Consider the following 25,206-nt stretch of genomic DNA (forward strand, 5'->3'; position numbering starts at 1 on the left):
CTTCGGCTTATAAATTGAGATGACCACCAACCCCCAGAATCGGTCACGACTGGACTTAACGTCAAGGGAAACCTTTACCTAATTTTTTACTATGAATTTATGATGTTGTGTTGACTGTTTATTGCCTATGTTTTGCACTTGTTGTATTTTGTATTTTCGTGTCACAGCTTGAGTGTTTTGTGAGCCGCACCGAATCCCTCTGGGAGATGGTAGTGGGATATAAATAAAGTATTATTATTATTATTATTATTATTATTATTATTATTATTATTATTATTTGAAACACAACTAGATGAGTTCACTCTGCTGGCTGTTGTATTGGATCACACATCGGACACTTATTATTATTATTATTATTATTATTATTATTATTATTCCTATTATTTGAAACACAACAAGATGAGTCCACAGCAGACACTCTGCTGGCTGTTGTATTGGATCACACGTTGGACACTATTATTATTATTATTATTATTATTATTATTATTATTATTATTATTATTATTATTAGATACTATTTCCAAGGCGGAAAAGAAAGAAGCCAGAGTGGAGCCAAGGAGCGCATTCTTTCCAAAAGTGGTTTATTTGAAACGTTTGTCTTCCAGCAAAGAGTTTGACCAAGCGTCGGCAAGGAGGCTGCAAAGGCAAGAAAGGCGGACACGTTTCTCCTGACGTGGAGTTCGGCTGATGTCATGAACCCCTGTATTTCATTTTGGGGGTGCTCCACCTCGCCTAAGCTCTGCAAGAAAAGCTGCTCAAGAAGAAATAAATACTGCTCTCCCTTCCGCAACTCCTTCAGGTTTTTTTTTTTGGGGGGGGGGGGTCTTCCTCAAAAGCCCCAAACCAATAGCCTCCTAATAGGCATCAAGCCTATTCACTTTTCCTGGTTGCATTTGATTTTGGGAGGGAGGGCACTGGGGTCACATTACCGTATATACTGGTGTATAAGTCTAGAAACGTTAATTAAAAATATCAACCCCAAAACTGACTTATCCATGGGCAAATACTGTGCTGTAACTCTTATCCAAGATCTTGGGCCAAGGAGGGACTTACCGTATATACTGGTGTATAAGTCTAGAAATGCTTAAAAATCAATCCAACTTGGGTCAGTGTAAATATTGTACCTTCACACTTATCAAAAAAGGAACTACAGTAGAGTCTCACTTATCCAACATAAACGGGCCAGCAAAATGTTGGATAAGCGAATATGTTGGATAATAAGGAGGGATTAAGGAAAAGCCTTTTAAACATCAAATTAGGTTATGATTTTACAAATTAAGCACCAAACATCATGTTATACAACAAATTTGACAGAAAAAGTAAGTCAATCCACAGTAATTCTATGTAGTAATTACTGTATTTACCAATTTAGCACCAAAATATCATGGATGTATTGAAAACATTGACTACAAAAATGCGTTGGATAATCCAGAACGTTGGATAAGCGAGTGTTGGATAAGTGAGACTCTACTGTATCTGAATAGAGGGGCAAAATAAAAGAGTATAGAAGCGAAATTTCTGGCCATTTTAATGCCTGGCAATGCAAATGGCAGTGATAACATCGATGCTTTCCCCTCTCCATGGAACGACCCTCGACTTAATCCATGCGTCAATCCATGCGTCATATCAAAACTCATAACCTAGGCCCCCAAATCTGCCTTGTACACGAATATATATGATAATATATTCCTTGATTAGCTATGGATCCAATCAAAATCCATCATCTTGGCTCCTAAATCTGCCCTCAATTTATACATGAGGTCGACTTGTACATGAACATATACGATAATTTACTCCTTGATATCAAAGGGTCCTATCAAAATCCATCATTTTGGCCCCCAAATCTGTGCTCGATTTATACACAAGGTTGCCTTATACAAGAATATTTATGGTAATTTACTCCTAGATATCTACAGGTCCTATCAAGACCCATAATCTTGGCTCCTAAATCTGCCCTCGACTTATACATTAATATATACTGTAGAGTCTCACTTATCCAAGCCTCGCTTATCCAAGCCTCTGGATTATCCAAACCATTTTTGTAGTCAGTGTTTTCAATATATTGTGATATTTTGGTGCTAAACCCGTAAATACAGCAATTACAACATAACATTACTACGTATTGAACTGCTTTTTCTGTCAAATTTGTTGTAAAACATGATGTTTTAGTGCTTAATTTGTAAAATCATAACCTATTTTGATGTTTAATAGTCTTTTCCTTAATCCCTCCTTATTATCCAAGATATTCACTTATCCAAGCTTCTGCCGGCCCATTTAGCTTGGATAAGTGAGACTCTACTGTATATGGTAATTTACTCCTCGATTTATCTGCACTCAATTTATACACAAGGTTGACTTATACACAAATATATACGGTAATCCACTCCACAATTTATCAATGAGTCCTATCAAAATCCATAATCTTGGCCACTAAATCTGCCCTCAATTGATAAACAAGGTTCATTTATACACAAACATATATAGTAATCCACTCCTCAATTGATCTGCCCTCGACTTATACATGAGGTCGACTTATATGGTAATCCACTCTGCAATCTATCAGTGACTCTATTCAACATCCATACTCTTGGCTCCTAAATTTGCCCTCGATTTATACACGAGGTCGACGTATACACGAATATATATGGTAATCCACTCTGCAATCTATCAGTGACTCTATTCAACATCCATACTCTTGGCTCCTAAATTTGCCCTCGATTTATACACGAGGTCGACTTATACATGAATATATACGGTAATCCACTCTGCAATCTATCAGTGACTCTATTCAACATCCATACTCTTGGCTCTTAAATTTGCCCTCGATTTATACACGAGGTCGACTTATACATGAATATATACGGTAATCCACTCTGCAATCTATCAGTGACTCTATTCAACATCCATACTCTTGGCTCTTAAATTTGCCCTCGATTTATACACGAGGTCGACTTATACATGAATATATACGGTAATCCACTCTGCAATCTATCAGTGATTCTATTCAACATCCATACTCTTGGCCCCTAAATTTTCCCTCGATTTATACACGAGGTCGACTTATACATGAATATATACGGTAATCCCCTCTGCAATCTATCAGTGATTCTATTCAACATCCATACTCTTGGCTCCTAAATTTGCCCTCGATTTATACACGAGGTCGACGTATACACGAATATATATGGTAATCCACTCTACTTATCCACAAGTCCTATCAAAAGCTATAATCGTGGCCTCCAAATCTGCCCTATACATGAGCATATACGGTGCCCCACTCTCAGCACAGGGAAAGGGCTGAAGGCGTGCCAAGCGGTGGATGGAAGGAGAGGAGGTTTTTTGCGATGCGGGAATCATTCCGTGGGGATGTCTATGTCGATCTCCATGGGGTCCGGGCCGGGCTCGGCAAGGCTGGCCAGGGGGAGGCTGTCCAGGTAGTTGGCCCCGAAGCAGGCTTCCCGGGGGGCGTCTTCCGCGTGGGCACAGCACCGCTGGGGGTCCTTCCAGGTGTTCCTCCGGGAGGTGCACAGAGTGGAGACCAAGTGGGATTTCTGGGCAGAAGAAAAACTGTGTCAGCTTTGGAGGGCCATGGACTCCCCTTTAGTGTCTCTGGTTCATCATTCCAAGCTCCAAGGCAGGGGCCCCCAAACTAAGGCCGGGGGCCAGATGCCGCCCTTCAAGGTCATTGACCTGGCCCCTGTCCTAAACTTTAGACTTAGGGTTGATCTAAGTCTACCTGGTCTTTGGAGGCCTCTTTGCTTACCTTTTTCTTATGAGATCAGATGGTCTAAGCTCTTTGCTTAGCTACGGCCTTATGAGACCATCTAGATGGCTTTTCGGGGTCACTTTCCTTACTTGTGGTCATATGAGAGCATCTAGATGGCCTTTGGGGGTTCCTTTACTAACTTATGGTTTTATGAGATCATCTTGATGGCCTGTGGGGGCCCCTTTCCTTACCTATGGTCTTAGGAGACCATCTAGATGGTCTTTGAGGATCCCTTTCCTTATCTATAGTCTTCTGATGGCTTGATGACATCATCTAGTTGGCCTTTGAGGGTCCCTTTCCTTACCGATGGCCTTATGAGATCATCTAGATGGTCTTTGAAGGTCTCTTTCCTTACTGATGGTCTTATGACACCATCTAGATGGTTTTTGGAGGTCTCATTGCTTACCTATGGCCTTGAGATCATCTAGATCAGGGGTCCCCAAACTAAGGCCTCATTGACCTGGCCTCTGTCCTAAACTTTAGACTTAGGGTTGACTTAAGTCTGAAATGACTTGAAGGCACTCAACAACAACAATCCTAATTTTGGACTGTTTCATAGTCTGAGGGACTGGGAATTGGCCCTCCACTTAAAAGGTTTGAGAACCCCTGCTCCAAGGTTTCTGGCCAAGGCTGAACCTTAAGGACAAGGACCCCGTTGGTGATGCCATTAAGTATAATCCATTAGAGCTGGATGTCATGAATAATAATGCCATTAGGCCTGGACAGCAATAACAACAATGTCATAGAAGCACAGGATCCTAGCATTGAGACCAGCAAAGGTCATCCAGTCTAGCCCCCTTCCATGCAGGAAAAACACCATCAAAGCACCCCCCAACAGATGGCCATCCAGTGCCCTTAAGTGTTCTCCATTAGGGCTGGATATCACTAACTACAATGTCATTAAGTGTTCTTTACTAGAGGTGGATATTACTAATAACAATGCCAACTGCAAAGGGCCACCCGACTGGGATCTGCACACACCATCCCAGGTGACAGTCGCATTGACGAAAAACAACAGGAAAAACTCAGCCGCTATCATGACCTCAAGATTGAACTTCAAAGACTCTGGCAGAAACCAGTGCAGGTGGTCCCGGTGGTGATGGGCACACTGGGTGCCGTGCCAAAAGATCTCAGCCGGTATTTGGAAACAATAGACATTGACAAAATCACGATCTGCCAACTGCAAAAGGCCACCCAACTGGGATCTGCACACATCATCGGAAAATACATCACACAGTCCTAGACACTTGGGAAGTGTTTGACTTGTGATTTTGTGATACAAAATCCAGCATGTCTATCTTGTTTGCTGTGTCATAATAAAATAATAATAATATCCTTAAGTGTTCTCCATTAGGGCTGGATATCAATAATAACAATGTCATTAAGTATTCTCCATTAGGGCTGGATATCAATAATAATAATAATAATAATAATAATAATAACAACAACAACAACAACGTCCTTAAGTGTTCTCCATTAGGGCTGAATATCAATAATAATAATGTCATTAAGTATTATCCATTAAGGATTGATATCAATAATAACAACAATAACAATAACAATAATAATAATAATAATAATAATAATAAGGTGTTCTCCATTAGGGCTTGATATCTCTAATTACAATGTCTTTAAATATTATCCATTAGGGATGGATATCAATAATAATAATAATAATATCCTTAAGTGTTCTCCATTAGGGCTGGATATCACTAATTACAATGTCATTAAGTGTTCTACTTTAGGTCTGGATATCAATAATAACAATATCATTAAATATCATTCATTAGGGCTGGATATCAGTAATAATAATGTCATTATGCATTATCCATTGGGACTGGATATCAATAACAATAATGTCATTAAATATCATCCATTAGGGCTGGATATCAATAATGATAATGTCATTAAATATCATCCATTAGGACTGGATATCAATAATAACAATGTCATTATGTATTATCCATTAGGGCTGGATATCAATAATAACAATGTCATTAAATATCATCCATTAGGGCTGGATATCAATAATGATAATGTCATTAAATATCATCCATTAGGACTGGATATCAATAATAACAATGTCATTATGTATTATCCATTAGGACTGGATATCAATAATAACAATGTCATTAAATATCATCCATTAGGGCTGGATATCAATAATAACAATGTCATTAAATATCATCTCTTAGGACTGGATATCAATAATAATGTCATTATGTATCATCCATTAGGACTGGATATCAATAATAACAATGTCATTAAATATCATCTCTTAGGACTGGATATCAATAATAATGTCATTATGTATCATCCATTAGGGCTGGATATCAATAATAACAATGTCATTAAATATCATCTCTTAGGACTGGATATCAATAATAATGTCATTATGTATCATCCATTAGGACTGGATATCAATAATAATAATGTGGGACTTCTGGTGCAAATTAATGACTTTTGATGTGAATTTGGGACTTTTGATGCCCAGTGGGAACTTCTAGTGTGCCCTGGGGACGTTTAATGCACACTGAGGACTTCCAATGTGCCTTGAAGACTCCTGATGCGCATTGAGGACTTTAGAGGGCCGTTGGGCACTCTTACTGTGTTTCAGCGCTTTCCAACCAGGGTCCAGGTGCATATCGGGGAGCGCCCTAATGCTTTCCTCACTATAACCATCCCTTAAAGATGCGTTGTGCCTTTCTTCCAACCAGTGACTCACCGCATCCTTGGAGCACTGAATTCGCTCACTGCCTTGCAGTTGGCAACAGGATTCGGTGATATTCTGAATGAGGCTGGGGATTAGTTTCCTGGAGAAAGGAGAAATTGACATTTGTATTTAACTTATATTTAATTTAATTTATATTCAATGCAATTTATATTCCTCATCAATGCTCCTAGGGCCTTGGTGTTTTGCATTTTGCCCGCAAGAGGGAGCAGCAAACCCAGCAAGGACTGAATCCATCCGAATGATGTATTTCGCACCCACCCACAGCATTCTTGGTATGCACATGTGTCATTTGTGGTTTCTTGTAAACAAACCAGAAGTGCCACATGGAGCAGTCATTTTCTCGTCTATGGTGCCGAACTGGAACAATAATTATTAAGATGCATATCCCTCTCATTGATTTTCAAGTCTGTGGAAGATGGTATTTATATGATCCCCGTCACCTGCAAAACAGCCCTGTAATGTAGGCCATGTGGTTGCAGATACACTATAAATAAAGTCCCCAAATTACAAACAGGTATAATTGTACTCACTGAAGTCCATAAGCATATTTCTCTACAGAAGTCCAAATAGCAACATTCATCCACCTCCACTGAGGTGTAAAGCAGACACTGAATGCAAAATGGAGTCCTGAGCCTGAACATGCTCAGTACAATACCTCCCACACCAAAGAGGTCCAGTCAAACTGGCAAATCAACATACACATGGAATACAGGTCAACAAATACATACATTAGCAGATAAATAGTGAAAGGCTTTGGAGGTTGCTATTTCCAACAGAAGAGACCCCAAGGGCCATCCAGTCGAACATCCAGTCTAACCCCATTGTCTTAACCCCAAAGCCCTCTTGACAGATGGCCATTCAGCCTGTCATAGCATCATAGGACTCCCAGGGTCATCCAGTCCAACCCTATTCTTCTGTGCACAAGGTGGGTTTTATAGGTTTGTTATTAAGTTGAGAACAGGGTTGTTGTGTGTTCTCCGGGCTGTATGGCCATGTTCCAGAAGCATTCTTTCCTGACATTTCACCCACATCTATGGCAGGCGTTGTGAGGTAACCTCTAAGGATACCTGCCATAGATGTGGGCAAAACGTCAGGAGAGAATGCTTCTGGAACATGGCCATACAGCCCGGAAAACACACAACACCACTGTGATTCTGGCTATGAAAGTCGACAACAAGCTGAGATTATTTATTTATTTATTTATTTATTAGCAACATTTAGTATATTCCGTCCTTCTCACCCCGAAGGGGACTCAGGGGGGCTTACAAGTTATATTTACATATATTATATTATATTATTAGCATAGCACAATATAAGCATTATATATTACTACTAGCAACAATTGGATAAAAACAATTATTCCTGTCCCTCTAATTAGGACTTTATTTTTCTTTTGTTTTTGTTGTATCAACCTAGAGCCGTGGATGATGGGTTGTGTTGTCAAATTTCGAGGTTGGGGGGCCTGTAGTTTTTTTGTTTTGTCCAGTGCCCTGATTCCATCACTCTTTTATATATATAGATATTGTACTATAACATTATATTGCAATACCATTAGTAATATTACATGTAATATAAATATAGGCAACTGTACTATAAAGTCATACTGGAGGACCAGGAAATTCCCTAGGCATTTTGCATGTCCTCCAGGGCATCCCTAGGGTCACTTGACCATAGTGAGGACATGAATCACATCTGCAGGAGTTCAACCCACAAATGCAAAGGGCCAACTGTATGACACCCGCAATTGGGGGATCCTGTGAGTGACAACTCTCCAAAACTGGGAGTTATAGCATCCTAGTTCTGTGCGTAAGAAGACTGGCGACTTACTGTTTGTTCAGAAGCGTGAACTGGCCACATAGCGTGTCCAGAAGTTGGGGATTGATCTCGGCCAGGCTGACCAACGGGAACGCCATATCGTAAGCCGGGAAAGGGGCCAGGTTGGTGAAGCAGCTGAAGCGGTCCTCCTTCTGGTCCTTCAGGCAGCATTCGTGGGGCTTGGTCTTGACGGAGAACTCCCACCTACAGTAATGCATGAGGACTTTTTCCCACTGGAGAGGAAAAAAGAGTAATATTGTTATTAGTAATATTATTAACATTAATTATATTATTATATTATTATTATTATTATTATTATTATTATTATTATTATTATTAATAGACACTTGGGAAGTGTTCGACATGTGATCCAATAATAATAATAATAATAATAATAATAATAATAATAATAGTAATTTCTAATTTTTTTGTTATTTATTATTGGTGGAGAACTCCCACCCTCAGTACTGCATGAGGACTTTTTCCCACTGAAGAGGAAAAAAGAATAATATTGTTATTACTAATATTAATAACATTTATTATTATTATTATTATTATTATTATTATTAATAGACACTTGGGAAGTGTTCGACATGTGATCCAATAATAATAATAATAATAATAATAATAATAATAATAATTTATAATTTTTTTGTTATTTATTATTGGTGGAGAACTCCCACCTCAGTACTACATGAGGACTTTTTCCCACTGGAGAGGAAAAAAGAATAATATTGTTATTAGTAATATTAATAACATTAATTATATTATTATTATTATTATTATTATTATTATTATTATTATTATTATTATTAAGACACTTGGGAAGTGTTCAATGTGTGATCTAATAATAATAATAATAATAATAATAATAATAATAATAATTTATAATTTTTTGTTATTTATTATTGGTGGAGAACTCCCACCCTCAGTACTACATGAGGACTTTTTCCCACTGGAGAGGAAAAAAGAATAATATTGTTATTAGTAATATTAATAACATTAATTATATTATTATTATTATTATTATTATTATTATTATTAAGACACTTGGGAAGTGTTCAATGTGTGATCTAATAATAATAATAATAATAATAATAATAATAATAATAATAATAATAATTGATTGAACTTCAAAGACTCTGGCAGAAACCAGTGCAGGTGGTCCCGGTGGTGATGGGCACACTGGGTGCCGTGCCAAAAGATCTCAGCCTGCATTTGGAAACAATAGAAATTGACAAAATTATGATCTGCCAACTGCAAAAGGCCACCCTGCTGGGATCTGCACGCATTATCCGAAAATACATCACACAGTCCTAGACACTTGGGAAGTGTCCGACTTGTGATTTTGTGATATGAAATCCAGCAGGTCTATCTTGTTTGCTGTGTCATACAATAATAATAATAATAATAATAATAATAATAATAATAATAATAATAATAATAAAGGTAAAGGTTTTCCCCTGACATGAAGTCCCATCGTGTCTGACTCTGGGGTGTGGTGCTCATCTCCATTTCTAAGCCGAAGAGCTGGCGTTGTCCATAGACACCTCCAAGGTCATGTGGCCGGCATGACTGCATGGAGCGCCAATGTTACCTTCCCGCCGGAGCAGTACCTATTGATCTACTCACATTTGCATGCTTTTGAACTGCTAGGTTGGCGGAAGCTGGAACTCACTCCGCTCCCCGGATTCAAACCTGCGACCTTTCAGTCCGCACATTCAGCAGCTCAGCGCTTTAACATGCTGTGCCAGCGGGGTCTCCAATACTAATACAGTAGAGTCTCACTTATCCAAGACTCGCTTATCCAAGGTTCTGGATTATCCAATGCATTTTTGTAGTCAATGTTTTCAATATATCGTGATATTTTGGTGCTAAATTCGTAAATACAGTAATTACAACATTACATTATTGCGTATTGAACTAAGAAGAGAGGAGGAGTTTGCACGGCTTCCTTTTTTGCTCCTTTTTTGTTTGCAGGAAGCAAACAAATGAGCCTTGCAAATTGAGAAGAGCATCCTGACGGTGAGGGCTTTTCAGCAGCAGAATGTGCTGCCCGGGCCTCTTGTGGGGTCTGGATGTTTTAGGCTGGAAGGCCATCTGTCGGGAAGGCTTGGATGGTACCTTCCTGCCTGGCAGAAGGAGGTTGGACTGGATGGCCTTTGGGGGCCTCTTCCAACTCGAGGATTCTATGATTCAGATGCGATTCTAAGATTTTATGATTCTACGACCCAGGAGGGGCCACCCGATGAATGTGCATCGAGGACACGAATCCGTGTCTTTCCAGAAGTCCAAGGTCGGATCAAACTCACCCCTTTGAGGGCACAGTCGACGTCTTCCATCCGGCAGAACTTCTTTGTGCGACACATGACCCGCGTCCGGTGCACGAACAGGGTGGAATCCCGCAAAGGGACGGCACCGGAAACAGATCTCCACAGCTTGCAGATGTTCCCGATGTTGGGAACCTCAGTGCACTAGGGATGCATATTTTATCCCCACAAAACCACAGTCCATCACTCACTATGCGCTTTGAACCACGTGTCTTTGTTAGCATCCTCTTGCAATATCTTGGACATCCCTATCTTATGCTCCCTGGTAAATTCTTAATCTTAGACTAGGACAGCGTTTGAGCTGCCAAGCCCAAGTGCTGCGGGCCAAACACGGTGCCCACTACTTCCGGGGAATTGTTATCTGCTTGTGGCATTTTGGATAGACCATCCGACAGGGAGCTCTGTTTACCAAGGGAAAAATGCAGCTGCGTGGAGTTAAAACGACTAAAGAACTGGGCCCAGTGTAGCTGCTTAGCGTTTAACCACTGCGGGGTTTGTAAGGCTTGGAGGTTTTTGTGATCGGTTCAGACTTCAAGGGGTATTTTGGTCTCCTCCAAAATTACGCCACATCAGTAGCGTGGCTCTTACAGCAAAGGATTATTTCCACCAGGATGGGCTGAGTTTTAAGCTGTTCAAACACTTTTTGGCATTCTAATATCCAATTTAACTTTGATCTGAGAGTTTTTACTTTCAGGTCTCCCCCCTTCCCTTTGTTTTCAATAGATCAGTTAGCGGCAGTACCATCTTAGCAAACTATTTGATAAACTGCTGATAAAAATGGGCAAATCCTAGAAATCACTGAAGTTGTTTTCTAGTTTGGGGGGAGCTCCCAGTCCAGTACATCCTGCAATTTGCTGGGAGATATGTGGAACCCAAGATGATCCAATTCTTCCTTATGAAATTCGCATTTTGACAATTTGGCATACAGTTTTCCCAACACCAGTCTAATAATAATAATAATAATAATAATAATAATAATAATAATAATAATAATAATAATAAATTTTATTTCTACTCTGCCACCATCTCCCTGAAGGGACTTGGGGCAGCTAACAAAATACAGCAAAGTGCATATAGATAATACATAAATCTAAAATGATAAAACCATAGAACTACAATCACACATATACATAATTACAATGTAAAACATTAAAATTCATAAAATGCAGTCATAGCTGCAAATAAAAACAAGTTGTTTTGATTGACATAGCCCAATGCTGACATGATGCCAACAGTAAGTCCTCAGACTAATCCTAAAAAACCTACATAAGATTAAAGGCTTTCTTAAAATGCCATGTTTTTAAGCTGGAACTACGTGGCTTGAATCAAATAAGCTAGCTTGATCTCTCTAGGGAGGGCATTCCAGAGCCAGGTGCCCTCACCGAGAAGGCCCTCTCTCTCGTCCCCACCAACCATTTTAGAGATGGTGGTGGGACCGTCTTACTAATTTGACATGTTCATCTAAGAATTTCCTGACATTAGGATATCATCAAGGTAGACTAGAACTCCTTTGTACAACCACGGATGGAGTAATTTGTTGATGAATTGCATGAAAACGTGGGGTGAACTATTTAATCTAAAGGGCATCACTTTATACTGAAAGGATCCCAATGGGCAATTGAATGCTCTTTTCTACTCATCTGCCCTCTTAATTCTGATCCTATAGTACACCTCCCGTAAATCTAGTTTGGTGGATATTGTGGCCTGGGCTAGATGGGCTAGCATGTCTTTGGTCAATGGTAATGGATATTTATTTGTTGTACAAACAGCGTTCAGCCCACGATAATCAGTACATAATCTTAGTGTACTATCTTTTTTCGGCTGGAACAGGACAGGGGCCACCATAGGAAAGTTAGCCAGCTCAATGAAATCCCAAGTCAAATTTAAATCAAAATCATGCTAAACTGCTGGGATTTTATCCAGGGGCACCTCCTCTGATTTCCCATTGTTGACTGAACCCCACCCCGGCCATTTCTTTCTTCTGCTCCTCTGTGCAGCCTCTATTTGGCCGATAACTCCCATCAAGAAAGAAAAAAATCTCTGTTTTCCAATCAATGCTGGGATTTTGCCATCTCAGCAAAACAATGCGTTGAAACAATGGGAGAAGGCCCCAATTCCCATTATTGGCGGGGGGGGGGGGGGGGACGGACATAACCATTTTGAAATCAAAATACATTCTTGACTCTTGAAAATATAATGGAAAGCCACAATACTTGGTACAGTGGAAAGCACGTTCTCTCCATCCTGACTGGGTTGGATGCTGAACGTGTTCACACCTCTCGATTGAAGAAATTGTTTCACCAAAATTACCTGCATATGCCAACTGGCTAACCCCTGTTAACATCTAGTGTGGATAGACATTAGCCACTTAGCCTCCCCATGGGGAGAAAGTTGGGATATAAAAAAGATGATGATAATAATAATAATAATAATAATAATAATAATAATAATTATTTCCCCCCTTCTGCTCCCTTTTTTCTTCCTGTTACAGTCAGTGCTATTGGGGCTGGACTCACTTTGGGAGAGGAGATATGCCATGGATCCCGTATTTGCCTGTTGTTGCAGCCAAAGGAGAATCCATGTCATTAGGCTGCTGCTTTGAGAACTTTGAACAGGGAGGGTGATAAAAGGAGAACAGTGGAGTTGAGGTGATAAGTACTGGGACAGCTGGCTTTTGTCATGTTCGTTGATGAATTGCATGAAAACACGAGGTGAGCTGTTTAATCCAAAGGGCATCACTTTATACCGAAAGGATCCCAATAGGTAATTGAATGCTGTTTTCCACTCATCTCCCCTCTTAATTCTGATCCTATAGTACACCTCCCGTAAATCTAGTTTAGTGAATATTGTTAGGAAAGTAAGCTGCCTTTAGAGGCCCACAATCTTCAAAATCAGCAAAGGGGCATAAAAGAATTGTTGATTTGGTAGAATTAGCTTTCTTTGTTTTATTGTGAAGGCTGAAATAAAGGTTGTTTCCATAAGAGAATTGTCTGTGGGCATTTGCAGTCTCTGAGAGTGGGTTGGAAAGGAGAGGTCCGGGGGTCTTCAGCCTCTTGCTGGGAGGAGGAGGGCTTCTTCTTTCCTCTCGGGAGAGGTTTGTCCCTAGAAGTCGTATCGCGGGAAGCGGGCTCCTTGGACGAAGCAGCGTTCCCGACGTCGTCCCTCCAGCTTGCAGCAGTCGTAGGGGGTGGTCTTCACGGCAAATTCGGACAAGCAGTAGTACTCCAAGGCGTCAGACCACTGGGGCAGGATTGGAGAGACGGAGGAGGGTCAATGGCAGGAGGAACCGAGGGTCAATGGATTCAAATTGCAGCACTTAAACATTGAGAAGAACTTCCTGATGGTCAGAGCTGAATATACTGCCTCGGAGTTTAGTGAAGTTTCGAGCAGAGGCTGGATGGCCGTCTGTCGGGAAGGCTCAGACTGTGTCTTCCTGCATGGCAGAGGGTTGGACTTGGATTGCCCTTTGGGGTCTCTTCCAACTCTATGATACTATGTTTGCGTGCATGGCACGTTGGCTGCGCAAACAAACTCCTTGTGAGAAGGAGAAAAGGAATGGCTTCCCTTGGAATATGCCGAGAGTGGCAACACAGGGACGTAAACACACCACATTGACATGGATGAGGAAGGGTTTCAAACCCTTTGGAAACACAATTCTTTACTGATGTCCACTGCAAGCATCGGAGCGTACCATGACGGACATCCTTGCAACGTCATAGGAATGACGAGATTACAAAGGGCCGGGTTTTAGCACAGCAGGTTAATCACCACGCTGCAATACACCTTGCCAGTTCGAAGCCCAGGTCAGGGTGAGCTCCTGACCTTTAGCCCAGCTTCTGCCTACCTAGCAGTTTGGAAACAAATGTGAGTAGATAAATAGGAACCACATTAAAGGGGGGAAGTATTTAGGCTCGGCATTTCGATCAGAAAAAAGGAGGAAGTTTACAAACAAAGAAAGCTCTTCGGCACGGAGACGGAGCGACAGCACCACCCAGTGGCCGGATCCAAGCACAGCCTCCAAAGGTGCCGAAAGACGGAAAAGCCTATATATACCTCTATCTGCTGTCTGTCTTGTTATTGCTATAATCAGCATTGAATGTTTGCCATATATTTGTTTTGAGACCCGCATAATATAAATACTATAAATAAATAAACAAATCTCATGAAGTGTGGTACTTCCGCCATCGATCCAGTTCAAACAATGGAATTATGAAATGTGAAAGAATTAGAGAGAAGGTAGACGGAGAGCAGAGTGGAGGGTGAGAACTGGCACCACAAGGACCGGGAGGGAAGAAGGAAGTTAATAGGCAAATGCATATTCAAGCCGGATCTACACTGCCATATAATCCAGGATCTGATCCCAGATTTCACTATGTAGCATGACTTTGTTGCTCGATTATAAATGTCATTTCCCAATTGGTTTTATCATCAAAACATGTAGGAGCTCCCAATGGCGCAATGGGGTAAACCCTTGTAAAGGCAGGACTGCTGACTGAAAGACTGACAGCTTGAATATGCAGGGTGAGCTTCCATCTGTCAGCTCCAGCTTCCCATGCGGGGACATGAGAGAAGCCCCCCACAGGATGGTAAAACATCAAATATCCGGGTGTCACCTGGGCAACGTCCTTGCAGACAGCCAATTCTTTCACACCAGAAGCAACTTGCAGTTTCTCAAGTTGCTCCTGACACGAAAAAAAATCATCAAAACACTGGGAAATGTTATTAAAATGCTAGGCTGTGGAGCAGCTGGTTAGTAACCAGCTGCAATAAATCACTACTGACAGAGAGGTTATGGGATCGAAGCCCGGGTTGGATTGAGCTCCCAACTGTTGATAGCCTAGCTTATTGCCCACTTAAGCAGCTCGAAAAACAGTTGCATCTGTTTAGTAGAAAATTCTAGGTACCGCTTTATGCAACACCATAATACTGCCAGCAACGTGCAGAAAGGAATGAGGAAGTACTACCATCAAGTACTTGGTGGGACCGTCTTACTAATTTGACATGTTCATCTAAGAATTACATTTATTTTACTCTATTATTATTATTATTATTATTATTATTATTATTATTATTATTATTATTATTATTACATTTATTATTTCACTCTGATATTATTATTATTATTACATGTCTTATTTTACTCTTTTATTATTAAAAGGATACATAAGCACACTGACATTGAAGAAGATGAGAATAATGATTTAATTGGAGTTGGACAGGCTTATCTTAAATTACAGTTTTATGTAAATATTCAAAAACATTTAATCTACTGTTGCTTTAATTAATGTAATTTTATTGGTATCTATTTTTATTTCTGAAATTTACCACTCTTGGCTTATACTGGAGTCAATGTTTTCCCAGTTTTTTGTGGTCAAATTATGTGCCTCGGCTTATATTCGGGTCGGCTTATACTCGAGTATATACGGTATATAGTGTAATCTGGGATCTCTTGGGTTGAAGTGGCCAGGGATGTGAATCGACCGTCTTGGCGGAAGAGGTTGCCAACTTACCGCTTCGAGGCAGCAGGGCAGCTTCTCTCCCTCGTCCAGCTGGCAGCACGTCTTGACCCCGGCCTCCAACTCGTTGAGGGCCTCTCCTTGGCGGGAGAGGTGGCTGAAGCTGGTCTGGGGCAGGTTCCAGGGCCCGTAGGAGAGCTTCTTCCGGCCTTCGCTGCAGATGTTGGCGATGTTGGAGGGGGCCGGGCGGGCCGGGGGGAACTCTGCCAGGTTGGATTGGGGGAGCTTTGAGGGATCGAACCCTCTGGGGTTGAATGGAGACGATGGCCGATTCTGGACTTGCATGGGGAGGTCAAGACCTACACAAGAGAAAATTATTATTATTATTATTATTATTATTATTATTATTATTATTATTATTATCATCAGCATCAGCATCGAGTTGGAAGAGACCTCAAGGACCATCCAGTCCAACATCCAGTCCAACCCATTGTCTTATGCTGGAAGACACCCTCAAAGCCCTCCTGACTGATGGCCATTCAGCCTGTCATAGCATGATAGAATCCTAGAGTTGGAAGGGACTCCCAGTCCAACCATATTCTCCATGCAAAAGAAGACACCCTCAAAGCCTTCCTGACTGATGGCCATCCAGCCTGTCATGGCATCATATAATCCTAGAGTTGGAAGGAACTCCCAGTCCAACCTTATTCTCCATGCAAAAGAAGACACCCTCAAAGCCCTCCTGACTGATGGCCATCCAGCCTGTCATGGCATCATATAATCCTAGAGTTGGAAGGGACTCCCAGTCTAACTATATTCCCCATGTAAAAGAAGACACCCTCAAAGCCCTCCTGACTGATGGCCATCCAGCCTGTCATGGCATCATATAATCCTAGAGTTGGAAGGGACTCCCAGTCCAACCATATTCTCCATGCAAAAGAAGACACCCTCAAAGCCTTCCTGACAGATGGCCATCCAGCCTGTCATGGCATCATATAATCCTAGAGTTGGAAGGGACTCCCAGTCCAACCATATTCTCCATGCAAAAGAAGACACCCTCAAAGCCTTCCTGACAGATGGCCATCCAGCCTGTCATGACATCATATAATCCTAGAGTTGGAAGGAACTCCCAGTCCAACCTTATTCTCCATGCAAAGGAAGACACCCTCAAAGCCCTCCCGACAGATAGCCATCCAGCCTCTGAGTCTTAGAATCCTTGAGTTGGAAGAGACCCCAAGAGCCATCCAGTCCAACCCTTTCTCTATGCAGGAAGACACCATCAAAGCCCTCCCGACAGAGGGCCATCCAGCCCTCTGCTTAAAGTCCTGCCAAAGTGTGTCAGGCTGCATCCACCTTTAGAAATCTTAAAATGATTGTGATTTTATTTTATGCCTTTTAATATTATTTGTGTGTTTTTTGTATTTGATATCATTGTATGCTTGTTTTATATCTGTAAGCTGCCCCGAGTCCCTCTGGCGAGATGGTGGCAGGGTATAAAATATTATTATTATTATTATTATTATTATTATTATTATTATTATTATTATTATTATTATTATTTATGACACAGCAAACAAGATAGATGATAGATATGCTGGGTTTTGTTTCACAAAATCACAAGTCGAACACTTCCCAAGTGTCTAGGACTGTGTGATGTATTTTCGGATGATGCTGTAGATCCCAGTCGGGTGGCCTTTTGGAGTTGGCAGATCGTGATTTTGTAAATGCCTATTGTTTCCAAATGCCGGCTGAGATCTTTTGGCACGGCACCCAGTGTGCCCATCACCACCAGGACCACCTACACTTGTTTCTGCCAGAGTCTTTGGAGTTCAATCTTGAGGTCCTGATAGCGTCTGAGTTTTTCCTGTTGTTGTTATTATTATTATTATTATTATTATTATTATTATTATTATTATTTATTATGACACAGCAAACAAGATAGATATGCTGCATTTCGTATCACAAAATCACAAGTCGAACACTTCCCAAGTGTCTAGGACTGTGTGATGTATTTTTGGATGATGCGTGCAGATCCCAGTAGGGTGGCCTTTTGCAGTTGGCAGATCGTGATACAGTAGAGTCTCACTAATCCAAGCTAAATGGGCCGGCAGAAGCTTGGATAAGCGAATATCTTGGATTATAAGGACTCATCAAGGAAAAGCCTATTAAACATCAAATTAGGTTATGATTTTACAAATTAAGCACCAAAACTTCATGTTATACAACAAATTTGACAGAAAAAGTAGTTCAATATGCAGTAATGTTATGTTGTAATTACTGTATTTATGAATTTAGCACCAAAATATCACGATATATTGGAAACATTGACTAAAAAAATGGCTTGGATTATCCAGAGGCTTGGATAAGCGAGGCTTGGATTAGTGAGACTCTACTGTATTATTATTATTATTATTATTATTATTATTATTATTATTATTATTATTATTATTATTATTATTATAAAGAAAGGTGCTCTCTCTGCAGGAAATGTCTTGGAGAACCATACGCATTTCCATTTGACTTAAGGTAAAAGTAAATCTCTCTGGATCCGTACCTTCCGTCAAGTCTATTTCTTTCTGGAGGAAAAAATCCAGCGGGATCTTTTCTGGCTGCACTTGCTCTTGAAGGACGCCATCGAAGGAGGCCGGCGGAGGGGCCTGTTCAACGCTGACCCCTGCAAAAAACAGAAATACGGGATTAAAATGGCATTAAACTCAACAGTGTAGACCAGGCATGGGCAAACTTGGGCCCTCCAGGTGTTTTGGACTGCAACTCCCACAATTCCTAACAGCCTACCGGCTGTTAGGAATTGTGGGAGTTGCAGTCCAAAACACCTGGAGGGCCCAAGTTTGCTGCAATGCAAAAAAATGATGACTCAAAGCATTGCCCAATGTCTTTTGGGTGTTTCGCAGCGTTGATTGACATCATCTCCGATTATTGTGACACCGATTTCCTCCGGGAGATCTGTGACTCGTCAATATTAAATTATTTTAAAATATATATATATATATCAAATCAAAACTGTTTGGGGATGTCAAGAAGTCGGAAAGCAAAAAGAGCCCCAAACAAATATGACAGTCACGGTGTTTTGGTTTCTGATCCGTTCCAAGGGCTTCTTCTCTCCGTGACAAAGCCAGCTGTCTGATATGGGAAGAAGAGCAAACAGGAAAATCCGGCTCTGTTTCCTCAATGGATTCATCTCCTTCCTTTTTGGAGGAATTGGGGCAGCAAGGAGCAAATAAGGTGCACATTTGCTTTGGCGGCAAAGGATGGCAGCTCTGGCGCCTTCCTGGGGCAGGTCCCTGTTTTCTTTGGCGATCTCGGCCAAAGGATGGCATCTAATCCTCTGCCGTCCCATTTTCCCAGCCGATGTTAAAATGTCCCGGTTTCTTTCTCCTCCTTGCAATAGCTGCAAATCCAGCTCAAAGGAGAGGAGGGAGCAAAAAAGGCCAATGCGATCCGTGGGATCCGTGGGATCGCATTGCCTGGGATTGCAATAATAATAATAACAATAATAATAATAATAATAATAATATGTAAAATAATATGAAAAATATATAAAGCAAAGTGAAGAACCTGCTTTGATTGAAGTCAAAACTCAGAAACTCCTCAAAGCACAGCAGACAAAGTATCAGTACAAGAAAACCGCACTACAAACTAGAGTTGACAGCTGGCACAACACAACATTGCATGGAAAGTTCCTTGACAAAATTGCAGGAAAAGTTGATAAGGAGAAGACCTGGCTCTGGCTCACGAATGGGACCCTGAAGAAGGAGACAGAAGGCCTGATACTTGCAGCACAGGAGCAAGACATCAGGACAAAGGCCATTCAGGCCAAGATCAAAAAATCAGCTGATGAATCAAAATGCAGACTGTGCAAGGAAACCGACGAAACCATTGATCATATCCTCAGCTGCTGTAAGAAAATCGCACAGACAGACTACAAACAGAGGCACAACTATGTGGCCCACATGATCCATTGGGACTTATGCCTCAAGTACCACCTCCCAGCAGCAAAGAACTGGTGGGATCACAAACCTGCAAAAGTATTGGAAAATGAGCACACAAAGATACTGTGGGACTTCCGAATCCAGACTAACAAAGTTCTGGAACACAACACACCAGACATCACAGTTGTGGAAAAGAAAAAGGTTTGGATCATTGATGTCGCCATCCCAGGTGACAGTCGCATTGACGAAAAACAACAGGAAAAACTCAGGACCTCAAGATTGAACTTCAAAGACTCTGGCAGAAACCAGTGCAGGTGGTCCCGGTGGTGATGGGCACACTGGGTGCCGTGCCAAAAGATCTCAGCCGGCATTTGGAAACAATAGACATTGACAAAATCACGATCTGCCACCTGCAAAAGGCCACCCTGCTGGGATCTGCACGCATCATCCGAAAATACATCACACAGTCCTAGACACTTGGGAAGTGTTCGACTTGTGGTTTTGTGAAACGAAATCCAGCATATCTATCTTGTTTGCTGTGTCATAATATAATAATAATAATAATTCCAAAGCAGAATAGAGTGGGACTATGACTTCCCTTGATCTCGGCTCTATCCGTCTCTTGATGCAGCCTGGGATTGTATTATTATTATTATTATTATTAATATTAATAATAATAATAATAATAATAATTTGAAAGCAGAATAGAGTGGGACTATGACTTCCCTTGATCCCGGCTCTATCTGTCTCTTGATGCAGCCCAGGATTGCAATAATAATAATAATAATAATAATAATAATAATAATAATAATAATAATAATTCCAAAGCAGAATAGAGTGGGACTATGACTTCCTTTGATCTCAGCTCTATCTTGATGCAGCCTGGGATTGTATTAATAATAATAATAATAATAATAATAATAATAATAATAATAATAATAATTCCAAAGCAGAATAGAGTGGGACTATGACTTCCCTTGATGTATGTGTGTATGTGTCCACTTACATAGCTCCACAAACAGCTCTAGCTCCCACTACTTGGGAGACACCACTGCATCTACACTGTAGAATTAATGCAGTTTTGGCCCCACGTGAACTGCTGCCGCTCAAGGCTATGGAATGCTAGGAATTGCAGTTTGGGAGAGAAGGCTAAAGACCTTGTAAAACCACATTGAGCCCGGGCAGTTCAAGGGAGTGCAATGTAGATTCAGATGTCAACATGCAGGAAAAAAAGAAAGCGGAGCAAGGACCTTGATTTTATTTTTTGACATGTTGCCCAAGAGTGCAACTTCAGAAGTGGAATTAAAGGGAAAGACATGCAAGGAATCCCTGGGTGGCCTGCAAACAAGGCCAAAACACACACAGACCAGGAGTCACAAGATCTTTGCAAATCAAAACCAGGAAGGGAAAGAAAACCCTCTTCCACGCACTGCGAAACATCTTAACTATGTCAGATATTTTGATTTTGATTTCGGAGGCATTACGACGCAAGGCCTTGTAATGGGGCTTGATTCCAAACACAGCGGCGTATTGTTTTCTATGGAGAAGAGAAGGTGAAAGAGGGACCGATTTCGGGATGGGCAAGGATGCCAGCTTGCCTTGTGCTGCTCCAAAGGCCACGAGACCACAAGACATGGATTCAAATTGCAGCAACAAAACATTTACAGACTTCCTGATAGTCAAAACAATTCAACCATGGAACATGTCTTCCTGGAATCCAATGATGTCTCCGCCTCAGGAGGTTTCAAAACAAAGGCTGGATGGGCATCTGTCGGGAGTGCTTTGATAATGTCTTCCTGCCTAACGAAAGGAAGGGGTTGTATTGGATGAGCTCTGGGGGATCTCTCTAGGATTCTATGAACTTTGAGGCTAGAGACCGTCAAGATGGAATGATGGGCAGCAGAAATAGCAGCGAGATGGCCGTCTGTCTAAAGAGCTTTGATGGTGTCTTCCTGCCTGGCGGAATGAGGTTGGACTGGATGGCCTTTTAGGGTTCCCTTCTATGATTCTATGATCAGATTTGATATAACGATTAAGGTTTTGTATTATGAGCCATATCAAAGGCTGGATGGGCATCTGTCGGGAGGGCTTTAATGGTGTCTTCCTGCCTGAGAGAATGGGGTTGGACTGGATGGCTTTTTAGGGTTCCCTTCTGACTCTAGGATAGATGTAACTAATAAGGTTTTGTACTATGAGCTGTACAAAAGGCTGGATGGGCATCTGTCAGGAGAGCTTTAATGGTGTCTTCTTTGCATGATGAAAGGGGCTGGACTGGTCTCTCTCAGCTCTGAAGTTCTATGAACTCCAAGGGTGAAAACAATTCAAGTTGGAATGGCTGGCGGTGGGGTCTCCATCTTTGGAGACTTATAAACAGGGGCTGGATGGCCATCTGTCGGGAGGGTTTGGATGGTATCCACCTGTCTGGCAGAACAAGGACTGGATGGACCTTGGGGTCTCTTCCATCTATAGAGTTCTATGAATCTATGAAGTTGCTGTGAGTTTTCTGGGCTGTCTGGCCATGTTCCAGAAGCATTCTCTCCTGACGTTTCGCCCACATCTGTGGCAAGCATCCTCAGAGGTTGTGAGGTTTGTAATAAACTAGGCAAGTGAGGTTTATATATCTGTAGAATAATGTCCAGGGTGGGAGAAAGAACCCTTATCTCTTTGAGGCAAATGTGAATGTTGCTATTGGCCAGCTTGATTAGCACTGAATGGCTTTGCAGCTTCAAAGCCTAGCTGCTTTCTGCCTGTGGGAATACTTTGTTGGAAAAACTCACAGAAATCCAGTGATTCCGGCCACGAAAGCTTTCAACAACACAATCTATGAAGTTTTAGGTTGGAAACATTTAAGTTGGAATGACTTTGAAACAGAGGCTGGATGGCCATCTGTCAGGAGATATTATTATTATTATTATTATTATTATTATTATTATTATTATTATTATTATTATCCTGCTTTTTCTCTCCATAAGGGTACTCAAAGTGGCTAACATTAAAAGCATTGCAATACAATTTAAGATATACAGATAATAAAACTCTATTAAACATCATTAGAATTTGCTTGCTGTGAGTTTTCCGGGCTGTATGGCCATGTTCCAGAAGCATTCTCTCCTGACGCTTTGCCCACACCTATGGCAGCCATTCACAACTTCTGAGGATGCCTGCCATAGATGTGGGTGAAACGTCAGGAGAGAATGCTTCTGGAACATCGCAGACAGCCCGGAAAACTCACAGCAACCTGATTCCAGATATGAAAGCCTTCGACAACACATCATTAGTATTAAAAACAATTCAGATTAAAGGTTTCCCCCTGACATTAAGTCTGACTCTGGGGGTTGGTGCTCATCTCCATTTCTAAATTGAAGAGCCGGCGTTGTCCATAGACACCTCCAAGGTCATGTAGCTGGCATGACTGCATGGAGCGCTGTTACCTTCCCACCAGAGCAGTACCTATTGATCTACTCACATTTGCATGTTTTCGAACTGCTAGGTTGGCAGAATGTGGCCACTGGCATGACTGCATGGAGTGCCGTTACCTTCCCGCTGGAGCGGTACCTATTGATCTACTCACATTTGCATATTTTTTAACTGCTAGATTGGCAGAAGTAAATAAGTAAGTAACTTTATTTTTCTATCCTGCCACCATCTCCCATCTGGGACTCAGGGCGGCTAACATGGGACAAAAGCCCGAAAATACAAACAGGTAAAACAGTTAAAACATGTTACGATAAAATACAGTAAAATCGACAATTATACAAACAGTTACCTTAAGCAAACAATGCAACAGACCATCAAAACTCAATTAACAATTAAAATCAAATTAAAATAAAATAGAATAATGGATCAATCAGGTTGGTGGAGGGGATAGCATGGAGGGACCAGTTGAACTAAAGTGCAAAAATATAGTTCTAAAGTGCTTTGGGGTCAAGGACAAAGTGCAAATGTTTCTAGACCGATGAAGTGGTCTAGAAGCTGGGGCTAACAGCGGGAGCTCACCCCACTCCCTGGATTTGAACCACCAACCTTTTGGTCAGCATGTTCAGCAGCTCAGCGGTTTAACATATACATAAAGACATATAAAACCACAGTTTGGATGGTGTCCTCTAGCATGGCAGGACAGGGTTGGACTAGATGGCCCTTTGGGGTCTCTTCTTAGGAGGAAGAAAATGGGAAGAGTAATATTTCTCTTTGCCTGCCAGACTCACCTTTAGGTGCCAAAGTGGCCGCCTTGGCAAGGACCAGCCAGGAAGTCAAGAGGAGACCCAGGAACATCTTTGGAGGCGTCTTCTGGAGATGGATCTGCAAGGGCTTCTCCTCCTTCGTCCTGCCTTCTGCTCTGCCCAAGCCGTGCGCTTCCAGCTCTTTTATAAGGCTCCGGGCGGCCCAGGCTGAGTCACCGCCTGACGTGGGACCGTGTCCCGCCCAGCGCACGAAGGGCCACATCGCCACCCCGCAAAAAACCACAAAGGGGGAAGGAGAAGGAAAAAGGCAGAGTCATTCTTCTCTGCTCGAAAAGTACACAACGGCCAGGCATGCGGCAGGGATCAGCTTACAGAGCTGTCAAGAAACAAGAAAGAAAGCCGTTATGCAATCGCAAGCAACAACACCGACTTGTCCCAACTGGCAGCTTATTTCACAGTAATGGGATCTCCAAAGGCTATGCAGTCCAACCCCATTCTGTCCTGCAAGGAGACACAATCAAAGCACTCCCAAAAGACGACCAGTTTTGGCTTGGAAGCCTCCACTATGAATCTAAGGCCCCTTCCACAGTGTGGACGCAGACATCCCAGGACCCTTCCAGACAGCCCTTATATCCCAGGATCTGATCCCAGTTTATTTGTTAATAATAATAATAATAATAATAATAATAATAATAATAATGATAATAATAACAACAACAACAACAACATCTAAGAAATCTCACAAAATTTCGCATCTGATGTACATGGATGACCTGAAGCTGTATGGAAAAACGGAAACTGAAATCCAGTCTCTGACTAACACTGTCTGAATTTTTAGCGCTGATATCAGCATGGAGTTTGGTTTGGACAAATGTTCGACCTAGTCTCCAGGTTAGAAGAAAGCAAGCCGTCTCCCTCTTCCTTACAGCATCCAATATATAATAATAATAATAATAATAATAATAATAATAATA

General features: G+C 41.4%; 1 protein-coding gene across 1 annotated transcript; it reads right to left on the reverse strand.

The window, feature by feature from the left end:
- Nucleotides 1–564: 564 nt before the first annotated feature.
- On the reverse strand, nt 565–24,577 carry ecm1 (extracellular matrix protein 1). The gene is made up of 6 exons (XM_062965132.1): nt 24,257–24,577; nt 18,656–18,775; nt 16,156–16,460; nt 8,328–8,548; nt 6,492–6,579; nt 565–3,551 (listed from the first exon to the last, which is right to left on the reverse strand). The coding sequence occupies exons 1-6, from the start codon at nt 24,492–24,494 to the stop codon at nt 3,354–3,356; spliced, it is 1,170 nt and encodes a 389-aa protein (XP_062821202.1). The 5' UTR covers nt 24,495–24,577; the 3' UTR covers nt 565–3,353.
- Nucleotides 24,578–25,206: the final 629 nt, after the last annotated feature.

Source organism: Anolis carolinensis, unplaced genomic scaffold (assembly GCF_035594765.1).
Source record: "Anolis carolinensis isolate JA03-04 unplaced genomic scaffold, rAnoCar3.1.pri scaffold_14, whole genome shotgun sequence".
Taxonomy (NCBI): Eukaryota; Metazoa; Chordata; class Lepidosauria; order Squamata; family Dactyloidae; genus Anolis; species Anolis carolinensis.